Source organism: Meriones unguiculatus, chromosome 1 (assembly GCF_030254825.1).
Source record: "Meriones unguiculatus strain TT.TT164.6M chromosome 1, Bangor_MerUng_6.1, whole genome shotgun sequence".
In the NCBI taxonomy this organism is placed as follows: Eukaryota; Metazoa; Chordata; class Mammalia; order Rodentia; family Muridae; genus Meriones; species Meriones unguiculatus.
This window is the reverse complement of record NC_083349.1, coordinates 59,492,645-59,520,634: the sequence shown is the minus strand read 5'-3', so window position 1 is coordinate 59,520,634 and position 27,990 is coordinate 59,492,645. Positions and strand designations below refer to the sequence as shown.

Sequence of the window (27,990 nt, the reverse complement as noted above, 5' to 3'; positions counted from 1 at the left end):
TGGGGTGGGGTGGGGGGGGAAGGGAGGAGGAGCCGCCCCACTGTCCTCCTTCGCTTGCAGTCCCTTGGCTTGCCTCGGGAGGCTCCCGACCCGGCAGCACCCAGTCTAGGTGCACAGGGCGCGGGTAAGCGGCGTGGAGGGCGGGCCTCGGATGGTGCGCCGCCCGGAGGGACTCGGGTTACTGCTTGTTTACTTGCTGGCTGCCTTGGCAATGGCTTCTGCCCGCTTGGGTTCTGGAGTCTGCTACTCCAGAACCTATGGGCTCCTCTTGCAGATCCTCACCATTCGCATCCCTTCTCATCCACATTCCTGTGGTGCCTGTGCCTCTTCTGTGTCCCTAGCCCTCTTTACCCCAAGCCCCCAGCTCCACTGTGCCAGCAGCTCCTCTGCGCCCCCAACGCTTATCGGTGCACAGACCGAAGCTCCAGTCCCTGGGGTGTGCACAGCCAGAGTCTTCCGAGATCTCTGCCCGCATCCAAGCAGGCGCAACAGAAAGATTCCTCTCCCGCTAGTGTTCCAGGATCGGCTGCTCTGTCTTGCGGACTTTCCAGGACAGGGTGCCCAGGGAAGCATTTTTTCGACTCAGAAGGTGAAGAAGGCATCACACACGCACCCCTCATCCGTCAGCACCCAGAACACGGCCGCTGCACACCCGGGTCCCAGCACTCGTTCCTGCTCTTCTCAGGCTCACGTTCAGCTCTTTCGCTTGGGACATTCTCCCAGAGACCTCAGGAGTGACTACGAAAGCGGTGGCAATTTCATGAGCCGGGGAAGCTAGCATGGCCTGGAGAGGACAGGATTCGAGTCGTCAGTGCGGGGGGGGGGGGCTCCAGAGCTAACCCCTAGGTTCCAACGACCAGCGGGGTTCAGAATTAGGGCGGGCAGAGCCCAAAGGTATTAGGCAGGTGAGGAAGCTACAACCCGGACGAGCTACCAAAGGTGCCACGAGAGAATAACTGGCGGCCCCGGCAGCCAATAGGATCCCAGGACAGGGCAGGCCTGCCCTATTCCCCCAGCCGCGCCGAGCGTGGGCGGGGTCCTTAGCTGGTGCTGTGTCTCGCGCCCGGCAGCGGGCGACGAGAGCGCGGAGGCACAAGCGAGCAGGTGAGAGGGCCGAGTCCTGGGGGTAGCGGAACAGGAGGGCTTACTGAGAGGAAAGTCTGCTTTTCGGGTCACAGAGATGCTCTGGAGGGCGTGGCCCCTGGTTTGCACTAGCGGTTTCTGGGGACTCTCTCCAGCAGAACCCCCAGTCATGGGATAGGGTCTTGCAGCGATTTTAGACCGCAGCTGCAGCCCGGAGCCTGGCGGTCACCTGGGGACTGTGGGGACTGCAGCTGTCCCAGGTCCTGAAGTCCAGCTCCGGACGCTAGCCCCTACCCATCTACGTATACCTAGGAAAGATGCTGCAATACACTGTCGTGACACCCATTTTTCTCACACTGTTTAAAGTTCAAGAGCCTGCTGGAATCCCATCTCCGCTCTCTGAGCCTCAGCTGAGGACCGGAGACTGGGCAGATGACTCAGTTGAGAGCAGCCACTGAGGGGTGAAGGAGAGCTCCCCAATGGCCTTGTAGAAATAGCTCCCAAAATCCAAGATGGTGCTGAGCTGGGAGGATCTCCTCTGGCCCCAGGGCAAGAAAGGCGAGGCCCCAAGATATAAGAGGGCAGGGTTCTCAAGGCTGGGGGCAGTGAGGACGTACCAGGGCAGTCTGACAGCGCTCAGACTTCTCCCCCAAACCCTGTGTTTCCTACACAGATTCGGAACCCACACTCCTAAGAAGCATTCAGAGTGAGGGTGCATCAGAAAGATTCCTCTCCTTCTAGTGCCCTGGAATCAGCTACTCTGTCTTACCCACAGGGTGCCCAGAGAAACTTTTTTTTTCCTGACACACCTACTCCAGCCCTGCAGAGAAAGCTCAGGGATCCTGGAACACCCAGAGCCGACCCTTGGAGGACTAGCAGACCCCATGTGGATCTGTAGGGCTCTGCTGCAGCCTCACCACCATGGCACGTGGCTTTACAGTGGGCTTTGACCCTCTGGGGCTAGGAGAACTCAGCTCTGGCTCCCTGAGCTCCCTCTCCTCCCGAGGCCACCTGGGCAGCGACTCAGGCGCCACAGCAACACGATACCTGCTGAGGAAGCAGCAGCGCCTGCTGAATGGGCCCCCCCGCGGAATCCGAGCCTCGTCACCCATGGGCCGAGTCATTCTCATCAACTCCCCCATCGAAGGTGGGTGTGGGGCCAAGGGAAGGCTTGGATGGGGAGTACTGAGGACAACAGGAACCAATTAGGATCTTAGGCAGAACTGGTATGGTTAGGGGAATTCAAGGGACGGGAGTCGTAAGGAAGGGGATCATCTTTCATCTACCCTTGCCTATCCTGCAGCCAATATTTTAGGACTTCGGGCAAGGCTGTAAAGTAGTCAGAAGTTGGAGATGGAACCATGATCTAAGGAAAAGACATGCATTGGCAGGCTGCTGAATCAGCCCCTTCATCCCTGGAACGCTGCCTTTCTCCGGACCCATTTGCATGTACCTTAGAGAGTGGAGCAGGAAGGAGATCTTCCACCAACCAATCAGTTGTGTGGCCAGCACTGTGCTGAACTGTGGAGAATCAGTGCCCAGGCTTCAGGGTATGGGGGAGGGGCCTAAAGATACAGCAGCAAATGTTCAGGAAAAGGCTGGGGAGAGTACCAATAGGAGGAATGAGAGCCAGGGAGTGAGCACCAGAGCTGCGTCCTTAGGAGAGAATGTCTGTATATGACTCCTGGTGCTGTGTCATTGCACATGGATTCTGAATCTACCCTGGTTAGGTCCTGTAGGGGACCTGGAGAGATGAAGATCAGTTTTCACCCTTGAGGAATGTGCAGCATCATCAAACTTAGAGACACAGAAATAAGAACAGCTGGTGGGGGAGGGGGTGGCAGCTATCCGCCACAGAAAGTCAGACATGAAAAGCATGAAGCATAATAGGACAGGTGCTTGAACTACAGTGACAGATGTGAGGCGACAAAGAGTTTTCCAGCAAGGCAGAGCCTTGAATGCCAGGAGGGGAGTGAGGCCCTGCGGGACTGGGCTCTCGTGGACAGGACCAGATAAGTATCTCCAACTCCTCTCCTCTTTCTTAGCCAACACGGTTCCCCTGGCTGGATCCCAGACTGGACTTTTCAGGTCTGGTATTTCGTCAGAGGCAACCGTGAGTTTCTGTCCCTTTCCAAGGTCAGCTGGTCAAGGGTGGGCTATGCTGCTCAGGATATGGCAGGCATGCTCACTTTCTTATCACCTTCTCATCACTTTCTCACCACTGTCACTGACCATTATAGGCCCCGCTCAAGGCACTGCTGAGGTCACCACTGCCATTCTGACCAAAAAGCAGAAATCTCCAGAGACAGAAAAGATGAACCTTTCTTTCTCTATTTCTCTCTCTTTCTTTCCTAAAATTTATTTATTTTTATTTTATGTATGTCTGTTTTGCTTGTGTGTATATCTGAATGAGGGTGTCAGATCCCCTGGAATGGGAATTACAGATGGTGATGAAATGCAATGTGGGTGCTGGGGATTGAACCAGGGTCCTTTGGACAAGGAGCCAGTGCTCTTCACTGCTGAGTCATCTCTCTCATCCCTCTTTCATTGTTTGATTGGTTGGTTGGTTGTTTGCTTTTGAGACAGGTTTCTCTGTGTAGTCCTGGCTGTCCTGGAACTCACTATATAGACCAGGCTGGTCTTGAATTGAAAGATCACCTGCCTCTGCCTCCAGAGTGCTGGGATTAAAATGTGTGCCAATATGCCTGGGTTTTCATGTTTTATTTTATTGGCATACAGGATTTAAGCTGTGGAATGAGTGGTTTGGCTCTTTTATTTTGAAAAACAAAACAAAACAAAACCAAAAAAAACTTTTATCGGTTTTGTGATTATTTCTTTTAAAGATAAACATGTGGAGTATTGGCTAGCCCAGAACTTGCTGTGTAGACCAGAGCCATCTCAAACCTGTGGCAATCCTGTCTCAGCTTCAGAGTTTTGAGACTACAGACGTGGGCCCTGTACTTGGCTTGTTTGCTTTTGAGATGAAGTTTCACTACAGCTGACCTTGAATTTCTCCAGTGTTCTAGGTGATAAGATTTTATATCTGGGCTACTGTAGCTAGCTCTTAAATTTAAAATAAAAACCAAAACAAACAAAAATTTTAAGCAGACAAGGCAGAGCCCACTCACAACCCCACACTGGCAATAGTCTCCTCAAGGTCACCACAGCCTACACTGTCAAACTCAAAATAACAAGAGCTGGGAGCAAAGCTCAGGGCAGCGGAGTGCTGCCCTGAGTTCCTGATCCTCACAGCCTGCCAGGGAGCCTCCAGGACTCTCATTTTAACAAGTTTTCCAGTGGCACTGTGCCGGCTACTCTGACCTCATGCCCTGGTCCAAGCTTCTCTGAGAAAGAGATGTCCAGAATGAGAAGGGATGAGGGCAGACGCCAACCCTGTTCCCCAAGACAAAGTAAGGATATTACAGGAGGGGAAAGTTTCTAGCTCATAGGAGGCACACAGAAGGTCAGAATGGCTGATGCCCACTGATGGAGGAGAGGGCTGCCAGGAAGATCAGAGGCAGACTTGGAGGGCTGTGCAGGGCCAGGCAGCCTCGAGCTCCCCTAAAACCCACAGGAACCGCTGATAGCTGATAGAGCACACTCAATTCCTGTGTGAGAATGAAAAGCAAGCAGATGATGGGGGGCTGCAGGGAGGGTCAGGTCAGGTGAGGAAGAAAAGGTTTCGTCCTGGGAGAACCCACCATCCTGTTCTCAAAGCTCGGATGTGGCAGGGCGTGCTGACCCACACCTTTACTCCCAGCCTTCAGGAGGCACAGCCAAGGGTACTACATAGTGAGTTCCAGGACAGCCAGGGCTACATAGTGAGACTCTGTCTTGAAGAAGCAAGAACTAAAACAAACAAAAGCTCAGATGTGACATCCTTAGGGCCCAGGGCATAGCGGTCCCCAAGGAGGAATTGAGAATAAAGTAGGCTGGGGACAGGGAGCTAACGGCTTTTTAGCTAAGACTGATGGGGCCTGAAAACTGTATGATGACAATCGGTTAGGAGCTCCTAGGGCCTCTGTCTTTGTCCTGTATCACCCTGTCCAGGCTGTCCTTGGGGAGAGTTCAGTTCCATCCTTCCTGGCCACACATTGTAACATGATAGACCAAATGGAAGCGTGTGTGCATGTGTGCGTGTGTGCGCATGTGTGCATGCGTGCATGCAAGCACGTTTTCTCCCTCTCAAACACCTCTGGAGTAAACCTTGCCTGAAGGAAAAATAAATTTCTCTTTCTTCAGTGGGACCAGCTTGCACAGCACTCTTGTCCACCCAGCAGGTACCTCTGAGCCTCACACTTGACCTCCTCTCTTTTCACTGTCCAAATCTCTCCCATCTCATTTCTCTGAAGAAACGCCCCCTCGGCCTCATCCCTGGCCCCTGGGCTCTTGGGACGCATGGCAGCATGATAGATTAGAGTTTCTGTCCTCAGATAGTCGTGTATCAGCTCAGCCCCTAGAATCAGAGGCTTTGGGATGGGAGAGGCCTCTGCAGCTCTGCCATAAGGTCCTGGTCACCGATGCACCGAGTTTCGGTTTTCGTGCCTCCAGATAGAAAGCTTACCATCTGTCTCAGAAAAAAAAAAAAAAAAGTCTGTCTCTGTCTAAATCCCCTGTGCACACTTGGTTCTGCCTTTAAGTTACACCGATCATCCAATGCCTTCCTTCCGTGGATACCTTCACAGCTGTTTGAAGTTGGAGCTCATTTTGTTGATGCTGAGAGCCCAGGCTCCCCACAATGGAATCTTGAACTTTCCTTTCTGCTCATTCGGTTCTCAGAACGGCAGATTTTCAGACACTGAACATAAGAATTCAGAAAACATCACACACACACACACAGTGGAGGGCAGGGAGAAAGAGAACAGAAAAGAAAGGAATGAATAAGGCTGTTCTACCCTGTGCCCACATCGTCGGCGAGCTGCTGTAGTCTCAGACTCACCCAGAGGGAACTGGTATATCACCTCCATTTAGGGCCCTGAGTATGCTATGCTCTGGGTGGCTCTGCACAGAAGCCTAGCCTCTGCCGACACCAAGCTGGGGACCCCACATGCTCTGCGGCCAGAGCTAACGTGGAGGTCACGCCTGTGTGTTTATCCTCACAGCCAACAGCGATGAAAGCGACATCATCCACGCGGTTCGGGTGGAGAAGAGTCCCTCTGGGAGACTGGGTTTCAGCGTGAGGGGTGGCTCTGAGCATGGCCTGGGCATCTTTGTCAGCAAGGTGGAGGAGGGGAGCAGCGCAGGTGAGCAGGGGTCCCTCGGGGTGGGCATGGCTTGGGATGTGCCTTCCTTTTTTAGTGGGTAGCAAAGCCGAGTGGCCAAGGATAGGAACCCGCTCAGAGGGCGGGAAGTGATGGGAGGCAGAACCCACCCTTGGTGAGCGGGTTGGGGGAGAGAGCCCAGTGTCAAGGGTCACGTGGAGCCCGCTTTGAGGGCTCACCCTTCCCCGCTCCTGCGCAGAGCGGGCTGGCCTGTGTGTGGGGGACAAGATCACGGAGGTGAACGGGCTGAGTCTGGAAAGCACCACGATGGGCAGCGCCGTGAGGCTGTTGACCAGTAGCAGCTGCCTGCACATGATGGTGCGGCGCATGGGCCGCGTGCCTGGCATCAAGTTCTCCAAGGAGAAGACCACGTGGTGAGCAGCGCCTGGAACCCGGAACTCCTGCTGTCGCCCCCGCCCCTGCCCAGCGGCTCTGCCCTCCAGCACTCAGCCGAGCCATGCAATCCTCTGGGCACCTCCCCATGGGGCTGGGGGGAGCAGAGAGTGGTAGAGCAGATGCTCAGCATAGTCCATGGCGGGGCGCTCGGGAGCCACCCCCAGCACCTAAAACAAGACAGAAAAGGGAGACGGGCCTCAGCACGTTGTGGTTCGGATTGTTTCATAGGTTTGATGAAACCTATATTCCGCTGAAGTCTGCCGGGAGACGCTCCGCCCGCTCCCCAAGGGAGTCACCTTTCCCCCAGTCCGTTGCCGGGGCTTTTAGGCTGGGTGCTCCTGGAGGGGCTGGGTCAGGGCGTGTTGTGCCGTGGCAGGGTGGACGTGGTGAACCGGAGGCTGGTGGTGGAGAAGTGCGGCTCGACGCCGTCGGACCGCAGCTCGGAGGACGGCGCGCGGCGCATCGTCCACCTCTACACAACCTCCGACGACTTCTGCCTGGGCTTCAACATCCGCGGGGGCAAGGAGTTTGGCCTGGGCATCTATGTGTCCAAGTGAGTGCTGGGGTCAGAGGGAACAATGGGGTACCGAGCCGGGAGCAGCGCGGGAAGTGGAGTTTGGGGATGGATCAACGCACGAGGCCTGGCCAACTCCTGTCAAAACGAGGGCCCCTTCAGGAAGGCCTGGGGTGTTGTCAACAGAAGGGGCCAAGGGATGTAGGTGGGCACTCCCATAGCCAAGTGAAGGGGTCTGGGTGCGAGGGAGGCAGGCCAGGGTCTTACCGACCCACACCCATCTGTCCCCAGAGTGGACCGTGGTGGGCTGGCTGAGGAGAACGGCATCAAGGTGGGCGACCAGGTCCTGGCGGCCAATGGGGTCAGGTTCGATGACATCAGCCATAGCCAGGCCGTGGAGGTGCTGAAGGGGCAGACGCACATCATGTTGACCATCAAGGTGGGCCAGACTACATGGGAGCAGAGGGGGGCCAGGCGGGGGGGGGCGGGGGGAACCCCTCAAGACGCCCTCGCTCCTGCTCTGCCGCTTGTGTCCATTCCACAGCCACACGGAAGACAGAGCAGGAACTCTCATGCCCGTTTGGCAAAAGAGGGAACTGAGACTCAAACTGCTACCAGTCAGTTGCTTGGCTGGTCAGTAGCCTGGCCTGGCTTCCCATATTTCTAGCATAGTAACTCCTCTTTGGCAAGGCCTCTTTGGAAGGCCTGAAGGCGAAGGACTAATGAATGGGGTAGGAGTTATAGCTGTGTGCCAGGCCTGGGTTGTAGGGATCCCTTTCTCTTTCTCTTTCTCTGTGTGTGTGTTGTTGTTATTGTTGCTGGAGAATTTCACTATGTAGCCCAGGTTGGCTTTTCCTAAGCAGCCATGGCTGGCTACATCAGACTCTAGATCCTCCCGCCTCAGATTCCTAAGCGCTAGAATCCCAGGTCTGAGCCACCCTGCCCAGCTGTTCAACCCTATTTTTGAGCACCTACAAGGCCAGGTGCTGGGGTGCACAGAGATCAGGACAGACCAAGAGGGCCTCTCTGATCCCAGGGGACAGCAACCGTCAGATTTTGACAAACGCTGCCAGGAAATTAACAGGAAAGTGGGATAACTGAAGAAGGGTCTAGTAAACAAGGCAAGAGGACAGTCACTGAGCAGTGACAGCCAAAAACGAATGAATCAAGTCATGTGACGAGCTGAGGGCAAAGGCCTGAGCCACAAAGGGAATTGGCATGTTTAGAAAGTGGGTCTGGAGCCGGTCGTGGTGGCACATGCCTGTTATCCCAGCACTCTGAGAGGCAGAGGCAGGTGGATCTGTGTGAGTTTGAAGCCAACTTGGTCTGCAAAGTGAGTCTAGGACAGCCAAGGCTACACAGAGAAACCCTGTCTCAAAAAACAACAACAACCAAAAAAAAAAAAAAAAAAAAAAGAGGAAAAAGTAAGAAAAGAAAAGAAAGCAGGCCCAATGGACTTCGTGGAAAGGAACAGAGCTGCAATGTTTACCCCTATCCCCTTGTCCCATGTCTCCCAACTTCCTACCTGCTCCTCTGATGCCCACCATGTCTTTTCCAGGAGACTGGCCGGTACCCTGCCTATAAGGAGATGGTTTCTGAGTACTGCTGGCTGGATAGGTGTAAGTCTGGAGAGATGAAAAGGAAGAGCTAAGGCCCAAGGGTGGGGCTGGGCTCACTGTGGTGGGGGTTGGGGAACCAGGATGCCCTCAGGATCTTCTCAAATCCCAGAGCTGCTTCTAACCTTCACTGAGGATTTCCAGAGTCAATGCCAGGGTCTTCTAGGCCTCAAATCCCAGTGGATGAGGAGAGAAATGGCTTCCCAGGGCCTCCCTGATGGCAATCCAAGCCGCTGGCAGCTCTGACCTCCACTAATAACCCTGGGTTTCTTCTTCCACCCCAAAGCCCAAGGGTAGTCTGTGAGCATGGCTGGGCCCCAAGGGAAGAGAGCAGACCCCTGAGATACTCTGCCTCCTCTCCTTTGCAGTGAGTAATGGGGTGCTTCAGCAGCTGTCCCTGGCCTCCGAGAGTGGTTCCAGCGTCTCCTCCTATGCCTCCAGTGCCCCCTGCAGCTCAGGCTCACTGCCCTCTGACCGAATGGATGTCTGCCTGGGGCCTGAGGAGCCCACTGGCCATGGCCCAAGCTGGGGGCGAGCAGACACAGCCATGCAGACTGAGCCTGATATGGGCAGCCGTGTGGAAACTTGGTGCAGCGTCCGGCCAACTGTCATCCTCAGAGACACAGCCATCCGCTCTGACGCCCCCTCTTCTACCCGACGCCTTGATTCTGCACTTTCGGAGTCCCCCAAGACTGCTCTGCTGCTGGCCCTCAGCCGACCCAGGCCTCCCATCACTCGATCCCAGAGCCACTTGACCCTGTGGGGTATGTTGTGGGAGTGCCACTTTCCACACAGGCCCTAGTCCAAACAAAGCCTGCCTCACACTCCAAGGAGCAATCCCAAATCTGCTTTGGTCCAAGGGCCTAGGCCAGGTCCCAGGTCCAGCCCCAGAATAGCCTGCTCTAGGCTTCAGTTCACTAAACAGGCCTGGGCCCCAAACCCACCCCAATCCCAGCCCCCAAACTGGTAAGCCCTGGGCCCCAAACCACCCCCAACTCCAATTTCTCCAGGCTGGGATGCTCAGGCCTGTTCAGTTACAGATACATACCAGACTCCCTACATCCCTAGAGCTGTGTGGTAGGGGAGAGGTGGAAGGCAGCAAGAAGACCCCATCCACTCCCACTCTGGAATGGCTGCCGATCCCTTCTGCCTCCTCTCCCTCTCTCTGCCCTTTCCTATCCCCACCCCTGTCCCCTCCTTCTCTTCTGCCCACCCTCCAGCCCCCCCGGGGGCTCCCTCCTATCTACAGAGGAGAAGAAGCAGAGGAAGAAGGAGAAGCCAGGATCCCCTGGGGAAAAGGGGGCCTTGCAGCGCTCCAAGACGCTGATGAACCTCTTCTTCAAGGGAGGGCGGCAGGGGAGGCCAGCAGGGGATGGTCACAGAGAGGCCTGGACACTGGACATCAGGAGCCCCACCAAAGTCCGCCCTCGCCTGGACCTGGAGAAAGGTAGGTGCTGGAACCCATCTGGCAGGTTCAGGTTGAAATCTACCCCCAGATCCCACCACTCACCCTCACACGTAAAACAAAAAGGTTAAAGCCCATTTCTCCTCCTTCCCCTCCTCCTCCTTCTCCTCCTTCTCCTCCTTCTCCTCCTCCTCCTTTTTCTTCTTCATTTTTTTTGAGACAGGGTTCTCTGTGCAGCCTTGGCTGTCCTGGAGCTTTATCTGTAGAATGGCTGGACTCGAACTCATAAAGATCCTCCTACCTCTGCCTCCCTAGTGCTGGGATTAAAGGCGTGAGCCACCACCACCCAGCTTGAAACCCATTTCTTTAGGCACAGAGAGAATAAGTGAAATAGCAAATATAAGTCAGTGCTTTGTCTAACTCCCAGAAGGTGCTCTGAAAATGGGGTGGCCACTGTCATCCTGTCATCTTCCCTTTTTTTTTTCTTCCAGAAATGTAAAGTGATAGATAGACTCAAGGCACAGCAAGAAGTGACCAAGCTGTTTGGAGTCACATACTCTTGGGAGTGGTGGCACCTTTGCTAGGAACCCTGGCTTCACATCCTCCTTCCAGGGCACCACAGGCCAATACAGTTCTAGAGCTATCCCCGAGGAAAGCCACTTCTCCATCAGGGCTCATATAACAGAAACACACACAGTTAGTCATGATGATATCATGACTGAACCTTAAGACCTCAGACATGCTAGACAAGTCTTCTGTCACTGGCTCCCAGCCCCGGCCCCAGGTGAGCTTTCCTAAGGCCCTTCACAAGGTGACCGCCAAGCAACCCTGTTGAGGCTCAGAGATGAGTTAAGACTCACAGACGCATGGGACGGAAGCTCAAGTCCAGCCAGCCTAAAGTGTGTCTCTAGGCTCAGCCACTGACTTGAGCCTGTCTGAGGGTCAGACAATGCCAGCAGACGTGTCTCTGTCAAGCCTGTGCCTTGACCTCAGAAGGCTTTGCCAGCATGGAGGTGAGGTGGCCACCATTCCTTAGCAACCCTGGGGACAGGGAGTTGTTGTTTTTCTTTGTTTTATTATTATTTTTTTATTTTTTGTTTGTCATCTCATTTTGTAGTCCAGGCTGGCCTCGACCCCTTATATATCTGCCTGTGTCCACCTCCCAAGTGCTGGGACTAAAGGCATGTGCCACCACACCTGGCCTACACGGATATTTTTAAACAGTTGCAGCTGAAGGGGTCAGGCAGGGCTCTCACAGCCTCCTGGGGCCACCTGTCATGCTGAGCAAACCATTGTGGTGTGAGAGAAAGACAAGGCAGGAGCCGGTCGTGACAGCGTGACAGACCGGGGATTTCGCTGCTGACCCTGGGCCGCGTGGCCAGCCAGCATGCATGGGCTGAGAATGGAGGGGTCACTCAGGAGACAAGCAGGGTGCTGCTGCGTCCAGAAGCGGGAGTGAACACTGCTATGTGGAGGCAGGCAGAGGATGAAAAGCTGGATGTGTCTGGAGGCCTCAGGGTGACAGTCCAGTGAAAGAGACATCTCTCCAAATCAATGCTGTGCTGCCGGCCCCTGTCCTCACTCCTCTCTCCTCTCGCCTTTACCAGGTTGCTGTTTCCTCATGGTTCTCAGCCTGCCTCTCTGGCCAATCCTCTCTCCTTCCAAGGCTCCTCTTTCTCCCTCTGTCTCTCAAAGGTAGGTACCATGCAGCTCTGTCCTTGGGGTTCTTCTCTTCCTACATTTCCACATAAACCTCCGTCATCAGTGTTCATCCTGCCTCCTCCTCTGATCTACAGCCCTCACTGGCCCCCACCCTCACAGTGAGTGAAGTCCCTGGCTGAGTATGACCTTGAAAGCTCTCAAGAGCTCTTGTCCCTATCCCTGACTATTTCTAACTGGACCTCCTGATCTAGCTGACCTGAACCTCTTTCCTCTTTACAGCAGGGAGCGTGGGGCCTGTGCAGAAGTTTGTCACCTGGAGACTGAGACGTGGTAAATGCAGTATCCCAAGCCCCTCCCTGCAGTCCCCCCCACACTGTAAAGCAGCAGGTGGGGTGCGGAAAACCAAACTGTCAGCTTAGTGGCTTTGAACTAGACTCATTTAGAGCTGAGCCTATGGAGTCAGGCGGAGAACTTGGCTAGCTTACTAAGAAGGATAGGGGGCAGAGAAGAGGGCTTATGATGGTATCCCTAAAGGAATTCGGGGGCGAGGGGGACAGATTAGTATGACAGTGACTGAGGAGCTGGCTCTCCGCTAATGGCACTCTGTTAGGGAGAAACCCTGTTGGGGAACAGGGGCACAGTGGGATGCTGTCCATCGAGCCTCTGTCCCTCAGCTGGCCTCTTCAGTGCGTCACCTCTGCCAAGAGAAACTCTACCCTAACAGCTCCTGTCACCCTCACCACCCTCTTGCCCCTGCCCTACAGACCAGGAGAGGGGCCGGGCCCTGCTCTCTGCCAGGTCTGGAAGCCCCTCTGGCCAGGTGCCCAGTGTAGATGAGCAGGTGCAGGCCTGGGAAAGTCGACGGCCCCTCATTCAGGACCTGGCGCGGCGGCTGCTGACCAACGATGAGGTCCTAGCAGTAACTCGCCACTGCTCCCGAGTAAGTCTCTGCCCGGGGCCTGGTCCCTCATTGCAGGCTACTGTGCACTGACCAGTACCTGGGCTTGTTTCTGGTAGGCCAAAGGCTCCCAGGCAGGAAGGAGAGAGACAATAACTGGAGTCTAAATCCCCCCAGTGCTACAGAGCACTGTGAAAGTCTGAAATCCAGGAGATCTGGGAAGGCTTCTCAGAGGAGAAGAAGGAAGATGGGTGACAAACAGGAGGGAAAATCCTTGTAGGCAACCTTGTGCCCTCTCTTGTCCCCAGTCTTGTCTCCATCTCTCTTTCCATTCCTGGGACAGCCAGCAGGGGCAGCCTTATGCCAAGGGCCTGTTCCTGTTTCCCAAGTAGGTTATCCTTTGCTCCCATCTCAACCCTCCCCCAATACCCACACTAGTCTATTTCCTTTCTCTTCAACCAGTCCCAGGAGGGAGTCAGTTCTGGAGGACTTCCTGGAGCCTTAGTGTTGAGGAGGCTGCAGGGCGCTGCTCACCCCTCCAGGAGCACTGTAAATTCCTTCCCTCTCAGCCTGTCTCAGGCACCCCAGGGGCCCTGTGGTGGCTTCCTATGGGGAGCATACACACTGTGGGCAAGCTGAGCAGTTCCACAAAGTCAGCTGTTGCTCTTCCTTCACCCGGTGCATGATGGGGCTGTGTGTGTGTTGTTCTGTGTGTGTGTACATTGGCATGTCTATGGGGTTGTTCTAGGTCCTGCGAGCCTGCAACCTGAGTTCTGGCCACTAGGAGGGGCTCTGTGTCTGCATCTTTCACCAGCACCTTTCCCACCTCCCTCCATTCCCTGTCCTCTTCATTTCACCCTGTAGGCTCCACCTACGGCCCACAGGTCCCAGCGCTCCCACCCTACACCTTCTGAAATGGAGCCTGAGGGACAGGCAGCTCTCCCTAGTGGTCATGATGTGATGTCCTGACCCCAGGCTTCCCTCCCTCCTGGGAGCCATCCTTCCACCTCTCTTACTGATTCATTCACACTTCCCTCATGAGGCAGAAGAGAGTATAAGTTTTTCTTGTTTCTTCCAAATTCTGAGACTTCCCTGGTGTGACACTACAACCTGCCAACCCCAGATTTCCTGGGGTTTTCCAGGGCTTCTACCCCACTGAGATCAATTATGAGCTGCATGGCGTTAGGGGCGGCTGGCCCCCTAGTACTTAACCTGTGCAGCCCTGCAGGAGGGTCTTCACGGGCCTTTGACAGCACTTAGACCTTTGCTTTCTCCCTGTTCTGCATGCCCTCAGAACACGCTCCTCCCAGCTCCCACACCGCTCCTCGCATCCACTCTAGAAGAGTTGGTGGAGTGCTCTCTGCTTCCCAGACATCCATTCTGAGCCTTCGCCCTTCTCTGAAACCCACATTGCTCCATTGCAATGGTTTACGGTTGACTGCCATATGAGGCTCATCTGTCCCTATTCCCGCTAGAGTCCCCAAGGATTTGGAAGAAGGTCTTATTATCACTGTGTCTCTTTTGCCACCCAGGGTCTAACAGTAGGTGCTGAATTTGGGTGTGTGGACTTGAGAGACACGCCCATATATGGCAGCGAATTGTTGATGTGAGTCCCTATAATCATGTGTAGTTTAGGGAACACAAGCACACATACTTTTTTGTCTACTCCAAAATATTTATTGATGATTGACTTGTGCCCCTATTTCTGGGTCTATGTCCACAGGAATTAACTGTCCCTGGGTCTCTCTGAAGCTGCCTCCCTTTCACCACCAGGGGGCGGTGTGCAGCCAAAGTAACTTGACTCCCACTATTCAGTTCTCTAGAGTCCGTGGGGTGTGGCATCCGGGCTGGTGACATCCAGGCAGTGCCAGGCAGAAGGGTACAGAGTAGGGAGGCTGTGGACCCACCCCTTCTCCAAGGTCACCACTCTGAATAAAGGGTGGGGACAACCAGGACCACAGCCCAGTGTTTAGCCTGGGAAAGGGGGTGGGGGAAAGTCTGGCCCCTGTGCGTTATTTCTCTGCACCAGAGCGAGCAAGAGCTGGATGTCTTGGGTGCCGGCCTTTCCTCATATTTCATTATCTGTGTGGCTTTAAGCAAATTCTCCCTGAGCCTCAGTTTCTTCTCTGTAAAACAGGAATCACCTCAAAGTGGCTGCCAAATGAGAGACTGCTTATAAAACACCCAGAAAGTTACCTGTCCAGATGTCATTATTGCTGTTGCTATTTGTTACAGACCTGCTGGTCACCACAGGCAACCACAAGGTCATTTGACAATACCACCTTGTGGACCTTGGATAGGGTGACCCTGTCTTAAAGTGAGGTCCCTGTGTGCCCTGGTGTTTCCCCACACAGCTGAAAAGTTGCTGGGGCTGTCTGACCTGTGTTGTCTCTATACGCAGTATGTCCACGAGGGTGGAGTGGAGGACCTGGTGCGGCCCCTGCTGGCCATTCTGGACAGGCCCGAGAAGCTGCTGCTGCTGAGGGACATCAGGTTGGGAGGGGCTTGAGGGAGAGGGAGGGACAAGAAGCCCCAGTGACCCTAGGGCTGTGGTCCCTCCATGTCCGCAGCCCTGAAACCAAGCCCTGCTTGCCCCACATCCCTGCCCTCCCCCAGGAGTGTGGTGGCCCCCACAGACCTCGGCCGCTTCGACAGCATGGTGATGCCGGCGGAGCTGGAGGCTTACGAGGCTCTCAAGAGCAGGGCAGGTCAGCAGCTGGGCAGGACTTCTGGCTCCTGAGCTCCAGTGTGTGTGTGTGGGGGGGAGCAGAGGGTGGCACAGGCCCATTGGCAGGCCTATCTGGGAGCCTGGCAGGGGTGGCTGGCCCCTGACCTGCTCTCTTCTCCAACCAGTGCGACCTTCTGCTTTGAGACCTACCAGGCAAGACACGCCACCCAAGCGTCACCTCATCACCCCTGTGCCTGGTCAGTCAGAGTCCAGAACCTGGGGAAAGGGGACAACCCCGGGGACATTGGAACAGGGAGAACAGGCCTTCCAACCTTGCCTCTGAGCAGGGTCACTGTTCTCAGGAAGGAAAGCCCTGTCCTCTGGGCCATTGCTCTCTCATTCACTCATACCTGTATAGGACATTGTAAAGCTACACATTTAAAAATCTGGTCTCTCAGGCCGGGCGTGGTGGCGCATGCCTGTTATCCCAGCACTTGAGGAGGCAGAGGCTGGCGGATCTCTATGAGTTCGAGGCCAGCCTGGTCTACAAAGCGAGTCCAGGACAGCCAAGGCTACACAGAGAAACGCTGTCTCAAAAAAACAAACAAACAAACAAAAAAAAATCCAAACAAACAAAATCAAAATAAAAAAAAATCTGGTCTCTTGGCTATGCCAAAGTAGAATTGCATTGCAATGCAGAGTACTAGGATACTATTAATAATAGCTCAATACTATTAATAATAGTTTGGTTTATCCACCTGCTCCAGTGTCCCTTTGCAGAGGGGCGCTATACATTGGACCTGAGCAAATCCAAGCCTTGTTTGCACACACTTGGGGTATCCTGCAGACAACAGTAAAAACCAGGGTCTGGAAAGATCCTCTGGGATGGATGGTCAGGAAGAGCAAGTGAACCTTGACTCTATTCCCCAGACAGTCGTGGAGGCTTCTACTTGCTGCCAGTGGACGGCTCGGAGATTGACGATGGAGAGATGAGGGAGAGGCTTGGGGGCCTTAAGGTCTCCCTCAGTGCCTCTGCCCCTCGACACCACCACAAAGGAATCCCTCCTCTCCAAGATGTGCCAGTTGATGCCTTCTCTCCTCGCCGGGCATGCGCACCTCCTCCGCAACCGCCTCCTGTGGCGCCCCGGCCCCCCAGGCCTAACTGGCTACTGACAGAACCCCCAAGCCGAGAGGACCCTCAGCAGAACCAGAACCAGACCCCAGCCCAAAGCCGCAGCCGCAGCCGCAGTCAAGGTCGGGGCAAGGCCCCTGGGCGCAGGCGCTCCCCTTCCCCGGCACAGGTCACTACCGCCACCACAGCCAACGGGCGTTACCACAGGCCTCGGAAGGCAAGGCCCTTGCTTCCACGACCTCTGGATGGGCAGGTGGCCAAGGTGGAAGCCCGGCAAGGGCCCCTGGAGAATGGAATTGGTGGGACAGCGGAGGAAGCAACCAGGAACGCTTCCGCTGGGGAGCTGAGGACAGTGACGCTATCCAAGATGAAGCAGTCTTTGGGTGAGTCCAGGTAGCACCAGTTAAGCGGGGTGGACTCCTGGGTTTGAGGGAGGTTGGTGAGCCAGGAAAGGAATCTTAGTACTAAGGTAGATAGTTGGAGAATCTGTTTGGAGGTTGAGACTTGAGGCAGAAGCCAGAGGTGAGGAGACAAGGGCTGGATTTGGGAATGGGGTTCTATGCATCTCCCCGGAGCTCAAGGTTTGGGGTAAGGCTGTCACTGTGCTTTGGATCTTACCCAGGCATCAGCATTTCTGGGGGCATCGAGTCTAAGGTGCAGCCCATGGTGAAGATAGAGAAGATCTTTCCAGGAGGTGCAGCCTTCCTCTGTGGGGCCCTGCAGGTGGGTGAAGCACCCGGCCTCCCTAGCCCAGGGCTGAAGTACAGCAGGGCCCAGGGTTGTCCCACACTTCTAGCCAGGCATGTTCAGACCAGGTCGTAGGAGGGTACAGAGGTCAGGCCTAGAGAAGAATCTGTCCCCTCATGCTAGCCTGGGCCTGAGAATGGCCCATCCTGTTCCATCTCAAGTCCCAAGGGACAAAGGGCCATTGTCTGTGCCCCACCCTGCCCCCAACGGCTCCAGGCACAAAAGTCCTATTGTCCATTTCCAGCACCCAGATGGGGTAGGAGTGTCCTAGCTAGTGGAGGTGAAAGGCCCTGCCTTCAGGTTGGGTGGTGGGTGGGAATGACGTGAGGGCTGAGTATTCCATCTCCATGCCAGGCTGGCTTTGAGCTGGTGGCAGTGGATGGAGAAAGCCTGGAGCAGGTGACCCACCAGCGAGCTGTGGACACTATCCGCAGCGCCTATCGAAACAAGGCTCGGGAACCCATGGAACTTGTGGTCAGGGTCCCCGGCCCGCTGCCCTTATCTTCTGACCTCTCAGTGGTTAAGGACCAGAGCCTTCCTGCTGACAGTTTCTCTGCCTGTGGACCCACTGATGATACTCCGATTCCCACCCACCTACCTCCCACTGAGGCTGGACAACTACAGCACGCCCTCAACTCAGCCCTTCAGGCTCCTCAAAGTACCCCTAAAGGCTCCCCTATTCCCAAGGATCTGCATGAGCCTTCCCACTGACCTCAAGTCCCACTGCTGCCTCTGGGTTTCACGCATAGGCACCTGTCCTATCTGCCTGGAAGCCAAGATGCCACACTGGTGCTCTGATCCACTCAAAAAGGCTCTCTGGCCTTTCAAGATAAGCTGGGTGTCCAAGGACAAGGTGATAGTGGACAAGTTGTGTCATTTGCAGTCCCTAATCCTGGAGTGCTTCCCAGTGATGGGACAGAGAAACTCCAGACCTGTAAGAGGTTTATGATGCCCCTGGCTCCCTGGACTCTCAACAGTTTAAACTCTGAGTCCTCAAGGAGGCTGCTGCATCCATCCCCCAGCCTCAAGCAGTGAAGAGCAGCATGGCAGGCTTTTCTAGTTCCTCAAACCTCATTAAGACTCATGTTGTGGATCCCCTGATTCTACTGGGTTAGTCCTCCCAGCACCCTAAGGACTCCATGAGAGGTAGGTGAGGAGCAGCAAGCAGAGGGGACAGATGTCAAACAAATTCCCCTGTCGTTCTTTATCCATCATGTTTTTTTAAAAACTTTTTTTTTTTAAATTTTTTTCTTTGGGTTTGTACAAGAAATTTACAGTGTGAAAAATATACAAGTGAAAATGAGGGCCATAAACCTGGAATTAGGAAGGGCTGCTTGGTCACAAACACAAATAAACAAGACATTGCTGAGTTCTTCCTTTGGTCTGACTTCAGCCCCCTCAGCTCAGGTGAGGCTTGCAGAGCTGGGACGTGGGGGTCAGACCCCATTCCTAGCCCTGTCCCTCCACGTGGGCATGTTGAGGACAGGAGGCACATCTGGAGCAGCTGATGCCATCTGGCTCTCTCTGGCTTCGGGCAGGTAGAGTGTGGAGACGGGTAGTCCCTTTCTCTATCCAGCTGGAGTGGGCTGGCAAACATCTGGGGTTAACAGGGCTGGCAGTGGCACTGGCAGCTGGGGAGTGAAATGGCAGAGTAGCGACAGCGAAATGGAACTTCAGGGGTCTGAGCTTGCTCCCCCCAAGTCATAGGGCCACCTGAATGCTTGGCAGAGGCCCTTTGGCTCTGAGACCTGGAGCACTCAGCGGATCCTGGGACCCAGGTGGTCCCGTGGCTTGAACCCCTTATGATGCCCTAGATTTCGGTGGCAGTGATCTCCTCCAGACAGATGCAAGGGGCTGGCTCAGCCAGGCCCAAGTCAGCAAGCTCTCGGGCCTCCAGCTCCAGGCTCAGCTGCTGCAGTTCCTGCTCCAGCTGCCTGTTCCGCCGGCACATCTGGATGTAGTTGTGCTGCAGCTGCTTCTGGTAGCGGATCACCTGCTCTTTCTCCGCCTGCCAGGCCAGCCGCTCCCCCTCAAAGCTGTCCCGCTGCTCATCCCCTCGCCGCTGCTCCCGCTGCAGCTCCCGGCGCAGCCGCTCCACCTGAGCCCGCAGGCTGCCCCCTGCCCCGGCTGCTGCCCGCTGCACCTTAGCCTCGTCACTCTCTGCCAGGAGGAATGGGTCGGTGGTGGCAGGGGGCTCCCGGAGGCCCGCTGCTTCAGCATCCAAATGGCCAGCCTTCTCCCGGAGCCGATCGGCCTCCTGGCGGTAACGCTGTAGCTCCTGGGAGCAGGTTTCCAGCTCCAACTCCCGGGCCCGGGCTGCCTCCTGTAGGCCCCTGGCACGGCCTTCACTGACCCGCAAAGCAGCCCGGGCCTCCCGCAGGGCCACCCGCAGCGCCACCAGCTCACTGCCCTTCTGTACCAGCTCTGCCTGAGATTCCTTCAGCTGCTGCTTCAGCAGGGAGATCTCGCCTGACTTTTGGCACACCTGTGGGTGGAAAGTGGTGAGGAAAACACGGTGAGGACTCTCTGGGTGTTGGGCACTGGGCACCACGCTTCGTATTCAAGGAGATGCTGTCTCATTATTTTACACACGGAAACACAACAGGCGGCGAGCCCTGTGACACACCCATGGCTTTGCTTCTAATAAGGGGTGAAAGAACAGAGACCCAGACCTTTCCCCTTCAACACTGGTATCCCTCTACCATACGCTGTTTAAGCACGGCCTAAGCCTGGAGATGGTGGCGGCAGGTACGGCAGAGTGGAGCGGGGAAGTCCTGGGTAATGCCCGTATGTCCAGGTGAAAGCAAGTATCTTAGGCAAGAGCGGGCATCAAAACAAACTGCCAGCCAGGTGCGGTGGCGCACACCTGTAATCCCAGCACTTAGGAGGCAGAGGCAGGCGGATCTCTGAGGCCTGGTCTACAAAATGAACCAGGACAGCCAAGGCTACACAAAGAAACCCTATGTGGGAAAACCAACCAACCAGCCAACCACATGGCCTGGGTTCGTATCTCAGCCCAGCCACTATTCGTTTGATTCTAGTCTCCAGCTCGGGTCCTCATTCATGAAATGGAGGCATTAACAATATCCACCCAACAGGGAAGAAAATGCCACTAGCTACATGGGTACCAAACAGCGAGATCCAACACAGAGGCCCAAGGAAACCCCCAACCCAGGAACACAACTCCAGACCCTCTGGAGTGCTACCCTGGCTACCTCTGCAGTGTGTCCTAGTGTGACCGCTCCAGCCTGCGCCGTGCCTGTCCTGCATACCTCCCATTTGGTCTCCTCCAGCCGCGGCCCAAGCTCCCGCTGCTCCCGCTCAAAGGTAGCGCAGCGGCGCTCCAGCTGCTCTCGCTCCTGCAGCAGCTGTGCGAAGTCATCCTGCAGCTGGCGCTTCTCCTGCTGCAGCTGGAACACCTGCAGTTGCAGCAGCTGTTGGGCGCGCTGCACGCGCTGTGTGGCCTGCTGCGCCGGGGCCGCACAGTCCTCTCGCTCTCGTGGCCAGTGCCGCTGCCGGGCCCCAAATGCCTAGGGAAAGCAAGCACCCTAGAATTGTACAGGGTCCCCCACCAGATCCCGAGCACTAGCCTCTCCTGCTTGGGTGGCTCCCTGCCCGGGCCGAGGAGCCCATGAATCCAGAAAATTATGACAACAGTAAAAGCAAGCACTTATACGGCATTATTCTAAGCATTTTATAGCTTTCGCCTTATTTAATCCTCATAACCCCCTAGGGAGTCCGAACTATCTCCATTTACACAGGGAAACTGGGGCTTGGTGAAGTTAAGTAACTTGCTCAAGGGGCTGGAGAGATGGCTCAGAGGTTAAGAGCACTGGCTGCTCTTCCAAAGGTCCTGAGTCCAATTCCCAGCAACCACGTGGTGGCTCACAACCATCTATCATGAGGTCTGGTGCCCTCTTCTGGTGTGCAGGTGTACGTGCAGGCAGAACACTGTATTCATATATATATATATATATATATATATATATATATAACAAGTAAATCTTAAAAAAAAAAAAAAAGTAACTTGCTCAAGTCTAACGGATCCTATGAGCCAGTGCTAGATTCAAGTCACATGTCCTGCCTCCTTATCGCTTTGAAAGTTAAGCTGAAAAACGTTGGAGGTGTCACACCCCGAGTCTCTCTCCTCTCCCTCCCCAACAGCAATGCTCCCTGCACTGTTCCTAGGATTCCGGGTGTCCAGCCACACCACCCCAGGACTGCCTCTGGCCGCACCTGACACACGGTTGCCTCACTCTCATCCATACTGTCCCGCAGCTGCTGTAGCTCTGCCTCTCGGTCTCGAAGCTTCCCTTCCAGGACACAGTGTAGCAAGGCCTCATCCGAAGGGGGAGGTGGGGGCGGAGGGGGCGGAGAGTGGTCTCCACCTGAACTGCCGCCAGGGGAGGCCCGGGCACCACTGCCCAAGAGCCCCCCAGCTACACGGCCCCCCAGAGAACCTGTGCTTTTGCTGGAGGAGGAACGGCCACTGTCCGAATGGGAGGGCCCAGTAGGGACCCCTCGGGCTGGACCAGGCAGTGCCCCTCGGCCAGGGCCGTGGGAGGGCAGGTGCCCGCCTGGGGAGCTGGTGGTCGGCTCAGCACCTCCGGTGCTGTAGGTGGGCAAGCTGGACAAAGAATTTCGGCCAGAGTCTGACAGCGTTCCCGATGGGCAGCCACTGGCCCAGCCACTCAGTGCCAAGGGTTTGTCAGCAGCAGAGGAGGAAGAGGAGGAAGAGGAGGAGGAGGCTGGCCCCCCAAACAGCTGTGTCAGGCTGCCCTGGCTCCCAGATAGCTGCAGCTCGAGGACCCAGGAAGCCAGGCAGGGGTGGTGCCCCCCGAGGTTTGGGTAGCACTGGCTTGAAGGCTGTTGGCCGGATCAGGATTTTCTCCATGTTCTGAAATGAGGTACCACGTGAGACATGAGTGTGATCTTCCCCAATCCCTTTCCTTTTTTTTAAAAAAAAAAAAAAAAAAATTTACTTTTGTTGTACTTTTGAGACAGGGTTTTTACTCTCTTGGCCTGAGCTCACTCACTAGGCACCCCCCAAGTTGGCCTGCAACACAAGGATTCACCCTTTCAAGAAGTGGGACTACAGGTGTACCACACCCAACTTGCTTTCTTGATCTTTCAAAACATTAGTCATGTATGCGTGCTAGCGTACACTGGTGTGCCCGTGTGGGAAGGCCAGATGTCAGTGTCAGGAACCTTCCCAGTTACTTTCCAGCAAGCCCCTGGGATCTGTCTCTGCCCCACTAGTGTTGCGATTCTAGTCCTGGGCCACAATACCCAGCTTTTTACACAGGTGCTGGGGATCCGAACTCAGGTCCTCCTGTTTGTGCAGCAAGCATTTTACCCATGTAGCCTATCTCCTTGAGCCCCAAACCCCGACCTTTCAAAACCCTGCAACCTGCCTGTCTTACCTCTATACATGAAAAGCAACTGCTCCCACCAGCAGCAGGCCTCTTAAAGGGCCACTTACGTTACATAATCGAAAATGCTCATTTTTAATCATTACAATAGCCACGTAAGCAAAATGATACCCTCTTCTTCAAAAGTGAGGATCAGGGGCCCAGTGAGGTCAAAAGGCTTTGCCCAAAGACACACATCTGTGTGATAATGATCGAAGAAAGGAGGCTGGATATGGTGGAGCACACCTTTGACCCCAGCACCTAGGAGGCAGAAGCAGGTGGATCTCTGTAAGTTCAAGGCTAGAATGGTCTACATGGTAAGTTCCAGAGCAGCCAGGGCTATGCAGAAAAAGCCAGTCTCAAAAAAAAAAAAAATTTTTAGGCAAGTACTATATTGTTCATCTGAGGGTGCTGGTTCCTACAGTAAGTGTTAATTCTAACAGGAGCCTACAGAACTTAACTATAGAACAAAGAAAATGAGCCTAGCAGAGGTGGTGCATGACTTTGATGCCAGCACTTGGGAGGCAGAGGCAGGCACTTATCTGTAAGTTTGAGGTCAGCTGGGTCTACAGAGCAAGTTAATGGTTACACAGAGAGACACTATCTAGGAAAACCAAACAAACAAACAAAAAGGCAGAAAATGGGGCTCAGATATTATTCCCCAAGCCAGGATGAAAGATGAGACGGAGCCCACATTCTTCACTCTATAGTGCTTCTAAATTCCAGCTTGCCTAAGGGGGCCTGATTCCTCCCAGATACTCCCCAAGGCTGCTCTTACCTTCTCCAGCTTTCCAGAGACGGGGACGAGCTTTGGTGGGGGCCCACGAAGGTGGGCATTGTGTGCCCGCTGATCTCGGGGATCTTCAGCATCGCTGCTTGGGCTGGGCGGTGACTCTGTCCGGAAGTCCTCATTGACATAGGTAAAGCTGGCGCACGGGACAGCCTTCCTGGGTGGCGCAGCTGGGCAGAGCGGTTCCTGTGCCTCGCAGCCACCCCGCAGCAGCCCGTCCTGCTGGCGGAAGAGGGTGGGCCCAGGGGCACCATGGTGGCGTGGAGGGGCAGGTCCCCCGGGACAGGGCCGGCCTGAGATAAGACTGCTCACACTACCCATTGCTGGAGCTTGTGGGGCAGTGGCTGTCTCACGTACGGGTTCCAGTGGCAATGGCAGAGTGTGCACAATGGCCATGGTGGCAGAGGCTCAGGCCTGGCCAGGGGCCTCCGGGGCAACCTGTGAGCAGGGCATTGGTGTCAGAGTCCCTGCACTTTGAGCACCCTCCCCCTGCAGGCCTTCTCCTGACCCCCTCTCCTTTAGCCAGAACACTCCCCACATAGTAAGAAGGCTTCCCCTCCGAGTACTGGAATGAACCTCAATTTCCTCTGGGCCTCAGACCACTACCCAACTCTAGCCTGGGCAAGGCTAAAGAATAATTTCAACCAGAGATGATGAAGGAATGGGAGACCTAAGAGGTTATGCAGGGTTTCTTGCCAGGGAAGACCCAGCTGCAGCCCAAACAAGCATCCCTAATAAAGGCCAAGACTCAACGGCCCAGAGTAGCTAACTGCCAGGTCCCTACTCTCCTGGGACAGGTGGCCTCATTACCGGGCCCTTAGGGCAGAGGACGCGTCAGGAATGCTCTCAGCAACTCAGATGGTAATTAGGGAACAAAGAGCCAAAGCCAGGCAGTGTCCAGCCTCCTCCTGCTAGGCCTCAGTTTCTCCCAGACACAGAGGCGGCAAGGGTGGAGCTGGCCAAACAGGAAACCTTGCAGGTCTTCCAAATCCACAGGTGCCCTCTGGGGGTCTCCCACCTCCCACAGGCTGACGTAGGCTATGCTTGTTTCCACGACAACCCCTCGCTTGCTTCTGCCACCCACTCGGAGCTAGAAGCCTGCAGAGGCCCTCTGTCCTTGACAACCTTTGCAAACCCTCCCACTTTAGCTGATCTTCAGAATAACCCCTGTGGAGTTTGAGCAGGAGCCCATTACACCACTGGAAAGATGGCCCCACCTCTGCTGGCCCTGCTCCTTCCTGGAAAGGACAGCAAGCCCGCACCCGGAACTCCCTCCCAGGCCCAAGGCTGCTGATGACCAAGACCTAGGCATCTGCTGAAGTCATCATGTGGAGCAGGGGCCAAGAAGTGGACAGAGGATTCCACGAGAAGAGCGTGCGCATTTACTTGTGGGTGTGTGTTGATGTGGATTTAGACGGATGTCAGTGCATTCACATACGTGTGTGTGTGTGTGTGTGATGTGGGAAGACATGGCTAAAACAAACAGGGTTGTGCTATATACCACAGGCAGGCCTCAGGGTCATGGATCCTCCCGCCACAGCTTTTCAGAGCGCTGGGATTCTAACCTTGTGCCACCTTGTCCAGATGTATCTGTGAATTCTTTCTTTTTTCCGAGACAGGGTTTCTCTATGTAACCCTGGCTGTCCTGGAACTCTGTACACCAGGCTGGCCTTGAACTCAGAGATCTGCCTGCCTCTGCCTCCAGAATGCTGTGTGTGTGTGTGTGTCACCGCCACCCTGGCTGTGTGAATTCTTATATTTACAAGAGTCGGAGTTTTGTAACTTAGGAAGCACACAAAGTTATTTCTGTGTAAGTAACGAATTAATCTTCGGACTCTGAATGCTTGGATAGATGTACCAGTCTGTCCACATGTTAGTTTTTATTTAAGTATCACCAAAGTTGGGGTCATTGTCTATGCGAAGAAAGTTTCAGTCACCCAGCCTCAAGAAGCCCTTTTCTTCGCTCAGCATGAAACTCCAAGGGAAACCCTCATTTCTTTGGGGCCCATCATTTCAAGCCTCTCATAGATTGAGAGACACAGTCTACGTTCTCTACAGAACATATTCATTTCTGCCAGTTACACCAACATTTGTGTCTTTTATACAAGGGTGTGAACAGGAAGGTGTGTGAAAGCACATTTGGAGAAATCTGTTTGAGCATTTCTGGGAAGGGTTGGGACCTGGGGGCATGGAAGCCCCTCCCTAAAAACTTTTTAATTTTAAACTTAAGAGTTAAAGATGAACTCAACAGTATCTGACCCTCTTGCCCCCCACCTGGTCTTCCTATCCTGCTCTCCACTAAGTGACCCCAAGTGTTAAGACGCAGAGAATCATAGGATCCAGCCTGAGGGAGGAGCTGCTGGCAGCTACAGCAGTAAGTGAAATGGGTATGAGAAGCAGTCACATACTTCTCTGTAGGTCTAGGAGCTGAGGCTGCGCCCACAAGGTCCGGCCAGGGATAGAGATGGCTCCACAGTATGGAGAGAAGCATGGGAAAGGGCTGGCACTCCTGTTTATACTTCTGCACTCCAGGGTACACACAAAGTGAGATCCAGAAGGAAGGGCCAGGGCCAGGGCCAGGGCCCAGAAGTCAAGAGACAAAGAAGACAAGAGGCCCAGACACGAGGAGCTAGAGGCAGACCCGTGAGTCAGGGTCGCTGAAGCTACGCAGGCAAAGGCCCCTAAAGCCAGAGGAGCATGAAGCTGGGCTCTGAGGACCAGGCGTCTGGAAAGCCAGGCCTAGCCAGCCCAGCTCCCGCTCTTGAGGCCCAAGAGAGAAGGAGGGGCAAGCGGCTCCATTTTGAGAAATGCGTTCGTGGTTGTGGGAAAAAGAAACCCCTGGACCTCCCCAGGACTCCCTGACCTTTGGGGCCCCCCAGCCCCCGAGTGGGCTGAGGGTTCTGGAGTATGGGGCCGCGCAAGGGCCTGAGGTGAGTCTGGCCCACGTCCCAACTCTCTGACCTCAGGATTGGGGGTTGGAGAGTTAGGGAAAGTCCCCTCAACACACACTCCAACTCCAAAGACCAGTCAAGCGGGATCCAGTCTGGGATCACGAGTTCCCATTCCGAGACGGAAAGCCCGGAGTCCCCCGGCCCACCCAAAAGAGCCCACTCCTGCCATGAACTGGGGAGCGTCTGTGAAATGCCACCTCCCCACCGGACCACATCGCTTAGGAGTTGGGGCACCCTCAGCCCTGGACCCCTCACCTCCGCCGCGCTGCTCCATGCTCAGTCCCGGGCCGCCCCAGCACTCCACAGGCGCGCCGCTCGCTCCAGCCCGCGCGCGGCCACTCTGAGCTGCCCAGCCCGGCCCGGCCCGGCCCCGCCTCCGCCTAGCCGGCGCCCCCGGCCCTGGCCAGCCCCCGCCCGGCACCAGTGGGCGGTGCGCTCGGAACGGGGGAGGGGTCCGAGGGGCGTCCCCGCCCCGGGGCGCGGACACGCGCAAACAACCCACGTCACGCGTGCCCGCCAGGGCGCACGTAGGGGCTGCAAGGCGGCGACCAGGATCTCTCCCAGAGAGGCCCCGCGACTGCGTGTGTGTTGGGAGGCTGGTGGAGCTCGAGACTCGAGCGGGTCATCGTCTTTCCCAGCCGGGGCCCAAGGGTCGGCGGCAGCTGGTCATTGTTCCAGCACAAAGAGCCGAGGCGCGGCGCGCGCCCCTCCCCCTCCCCTTCTCCAGGAAAAGCTTCCCTCCCCAGTCTCCAGCTTCCCGGTCTAAGGGGAGGCCGAGGGTCAGCCGTCCCTCTCCGATTGCCGGCTCCCGGGCACAAGTTGAGGGACTGGCTCGGTGGCTGTCTGTCCCACCCCCAGCAGGCTGGAGGTCACACACTTGGATTTTTCAGGAGCGGCGCCACCTGGCGGCCTCTTCCAGAAACTTATCATCTCCCCCCCCCCCCCAACCACCACCGCCACCTAAAGACCCCCACCAATCCCACTCACTCCCTTTCCAGCACTGCGCCTTCAGGCTACGAGCCCGGGCTTGTCCCTGGCATGGCTCCAGGCTCCCCAGCCTAACCTCGGGATCAGTTGCTATGAGAAAGGTCGCGGCTCAAAGAGGGGGTACCCGGCTCCCAGTATTCCTAAGAAGGAACAGTTCAAACCTACACCGACTCGGCAGCAGCCATCCCAGTGCCTTTATCAGAGTCACAAATATTTTTACCCTCTCGAAAACAGTCTTAACACCCACACGACCTTTCCCACATTCCGTCTCAGGCAGCCACAATCACAGTCTCATTCATCACGTGGTTCCATATTCCTTCATTCCATAATCCTTCAGGCCGCCTCAGAGAAGACTTGGTGTTTGATGCATGTGGAAGTGCACAGCGGTCTTTCGCATCCAGTCGCAATCTTAAAATACTCGTTAGTCTCCCAACCCTGAAAGTGGCCTTATTCAGCCACTCAGACAACT

General features: G+C 55.3%; 2 protein-coding genes across 9 annotated transcripts; one reads left to right on the top strand and one right to left on the bottom strand.

Moving 5' to 3' along the window:
- Window positions 1-15: 15 nt before the first annotated feature.
- Window positions 16-18,756, top strand: Pdzd7 (PDZ domain containing 7). Of its 8 annotated transcripts, XM_060390382.1 has the most exons (18): window positions 16-124; window positions 513-1,104; window positions 1,757-2,230; window positions 6,186-6,326; window positions 6,544-6,718; window positions 7,117-7,293; window positions 7,546-7,693; window positions 8,813-8,873; window positions 9,239-9,634; window positions 10,120-10,317; window positions 12,217-12,267; window positions 12,702-12,877; window positions 15,237-15,328; window positions 15,452-15,543; window positions 15,689-15,760; window positions 16,434-17,018; window positions 17,258-17,358; window positions 17,737-18,756. In XM_060390382.1, the coding sequence occupies exons 3-18, from the start codon at window positions 2,005-2,007 to the stop codon at window positions 18,091-18,093; spliced, it is 3,048 nt and encodes a 1,015-aa protein (XP_060246365.1). In that variant the 5' UTR covers window positions 16-124; window positions 513-1,104; window positions 1,757-2,004; the 3' UTR covers window positions 18,094-18,756. The 8 variants fall into 8 exon arrangements, 7 of the variants coding, with proteins under 7 accessions (XP_060246365.1, XP_021505423.1, XP_060246372.1 ...); XM_021649748.2 differs by lacking the exon at window positions 16-124 and having other exon boundaries at window positions 211-1,104; window positions 1,859-2,230; XM_060390389.1 differs by lacking the exons at window positions 16-124; window positions 12,702-12,877 and having other exon boundaries at window positions 211-1,104; window positions 16,438-17,018.
- Window positions 18,580-27,977, bottom strand: Lzts2 (leucine zipper tumor suppressor 2). The gene is given in 6 exon segments (XM_021649807.2): window positions 18,580-19,867; window positions 20,655-20,912; window positions 21,619-22,177; window positions 22,179-22,279; window positions 23,572-24,021; window positions 27,687-27,977. Coding segments are annotated over 5 exon segments (2,001 nt in total). The 5' UTR covers window positions 23,980-24,021; window positions 27,687-27,977; the 3' UTR covers window positions 18,580-19,192.
- Window positions 27,978-27,990: the final 13 nt, after the last annotated feature.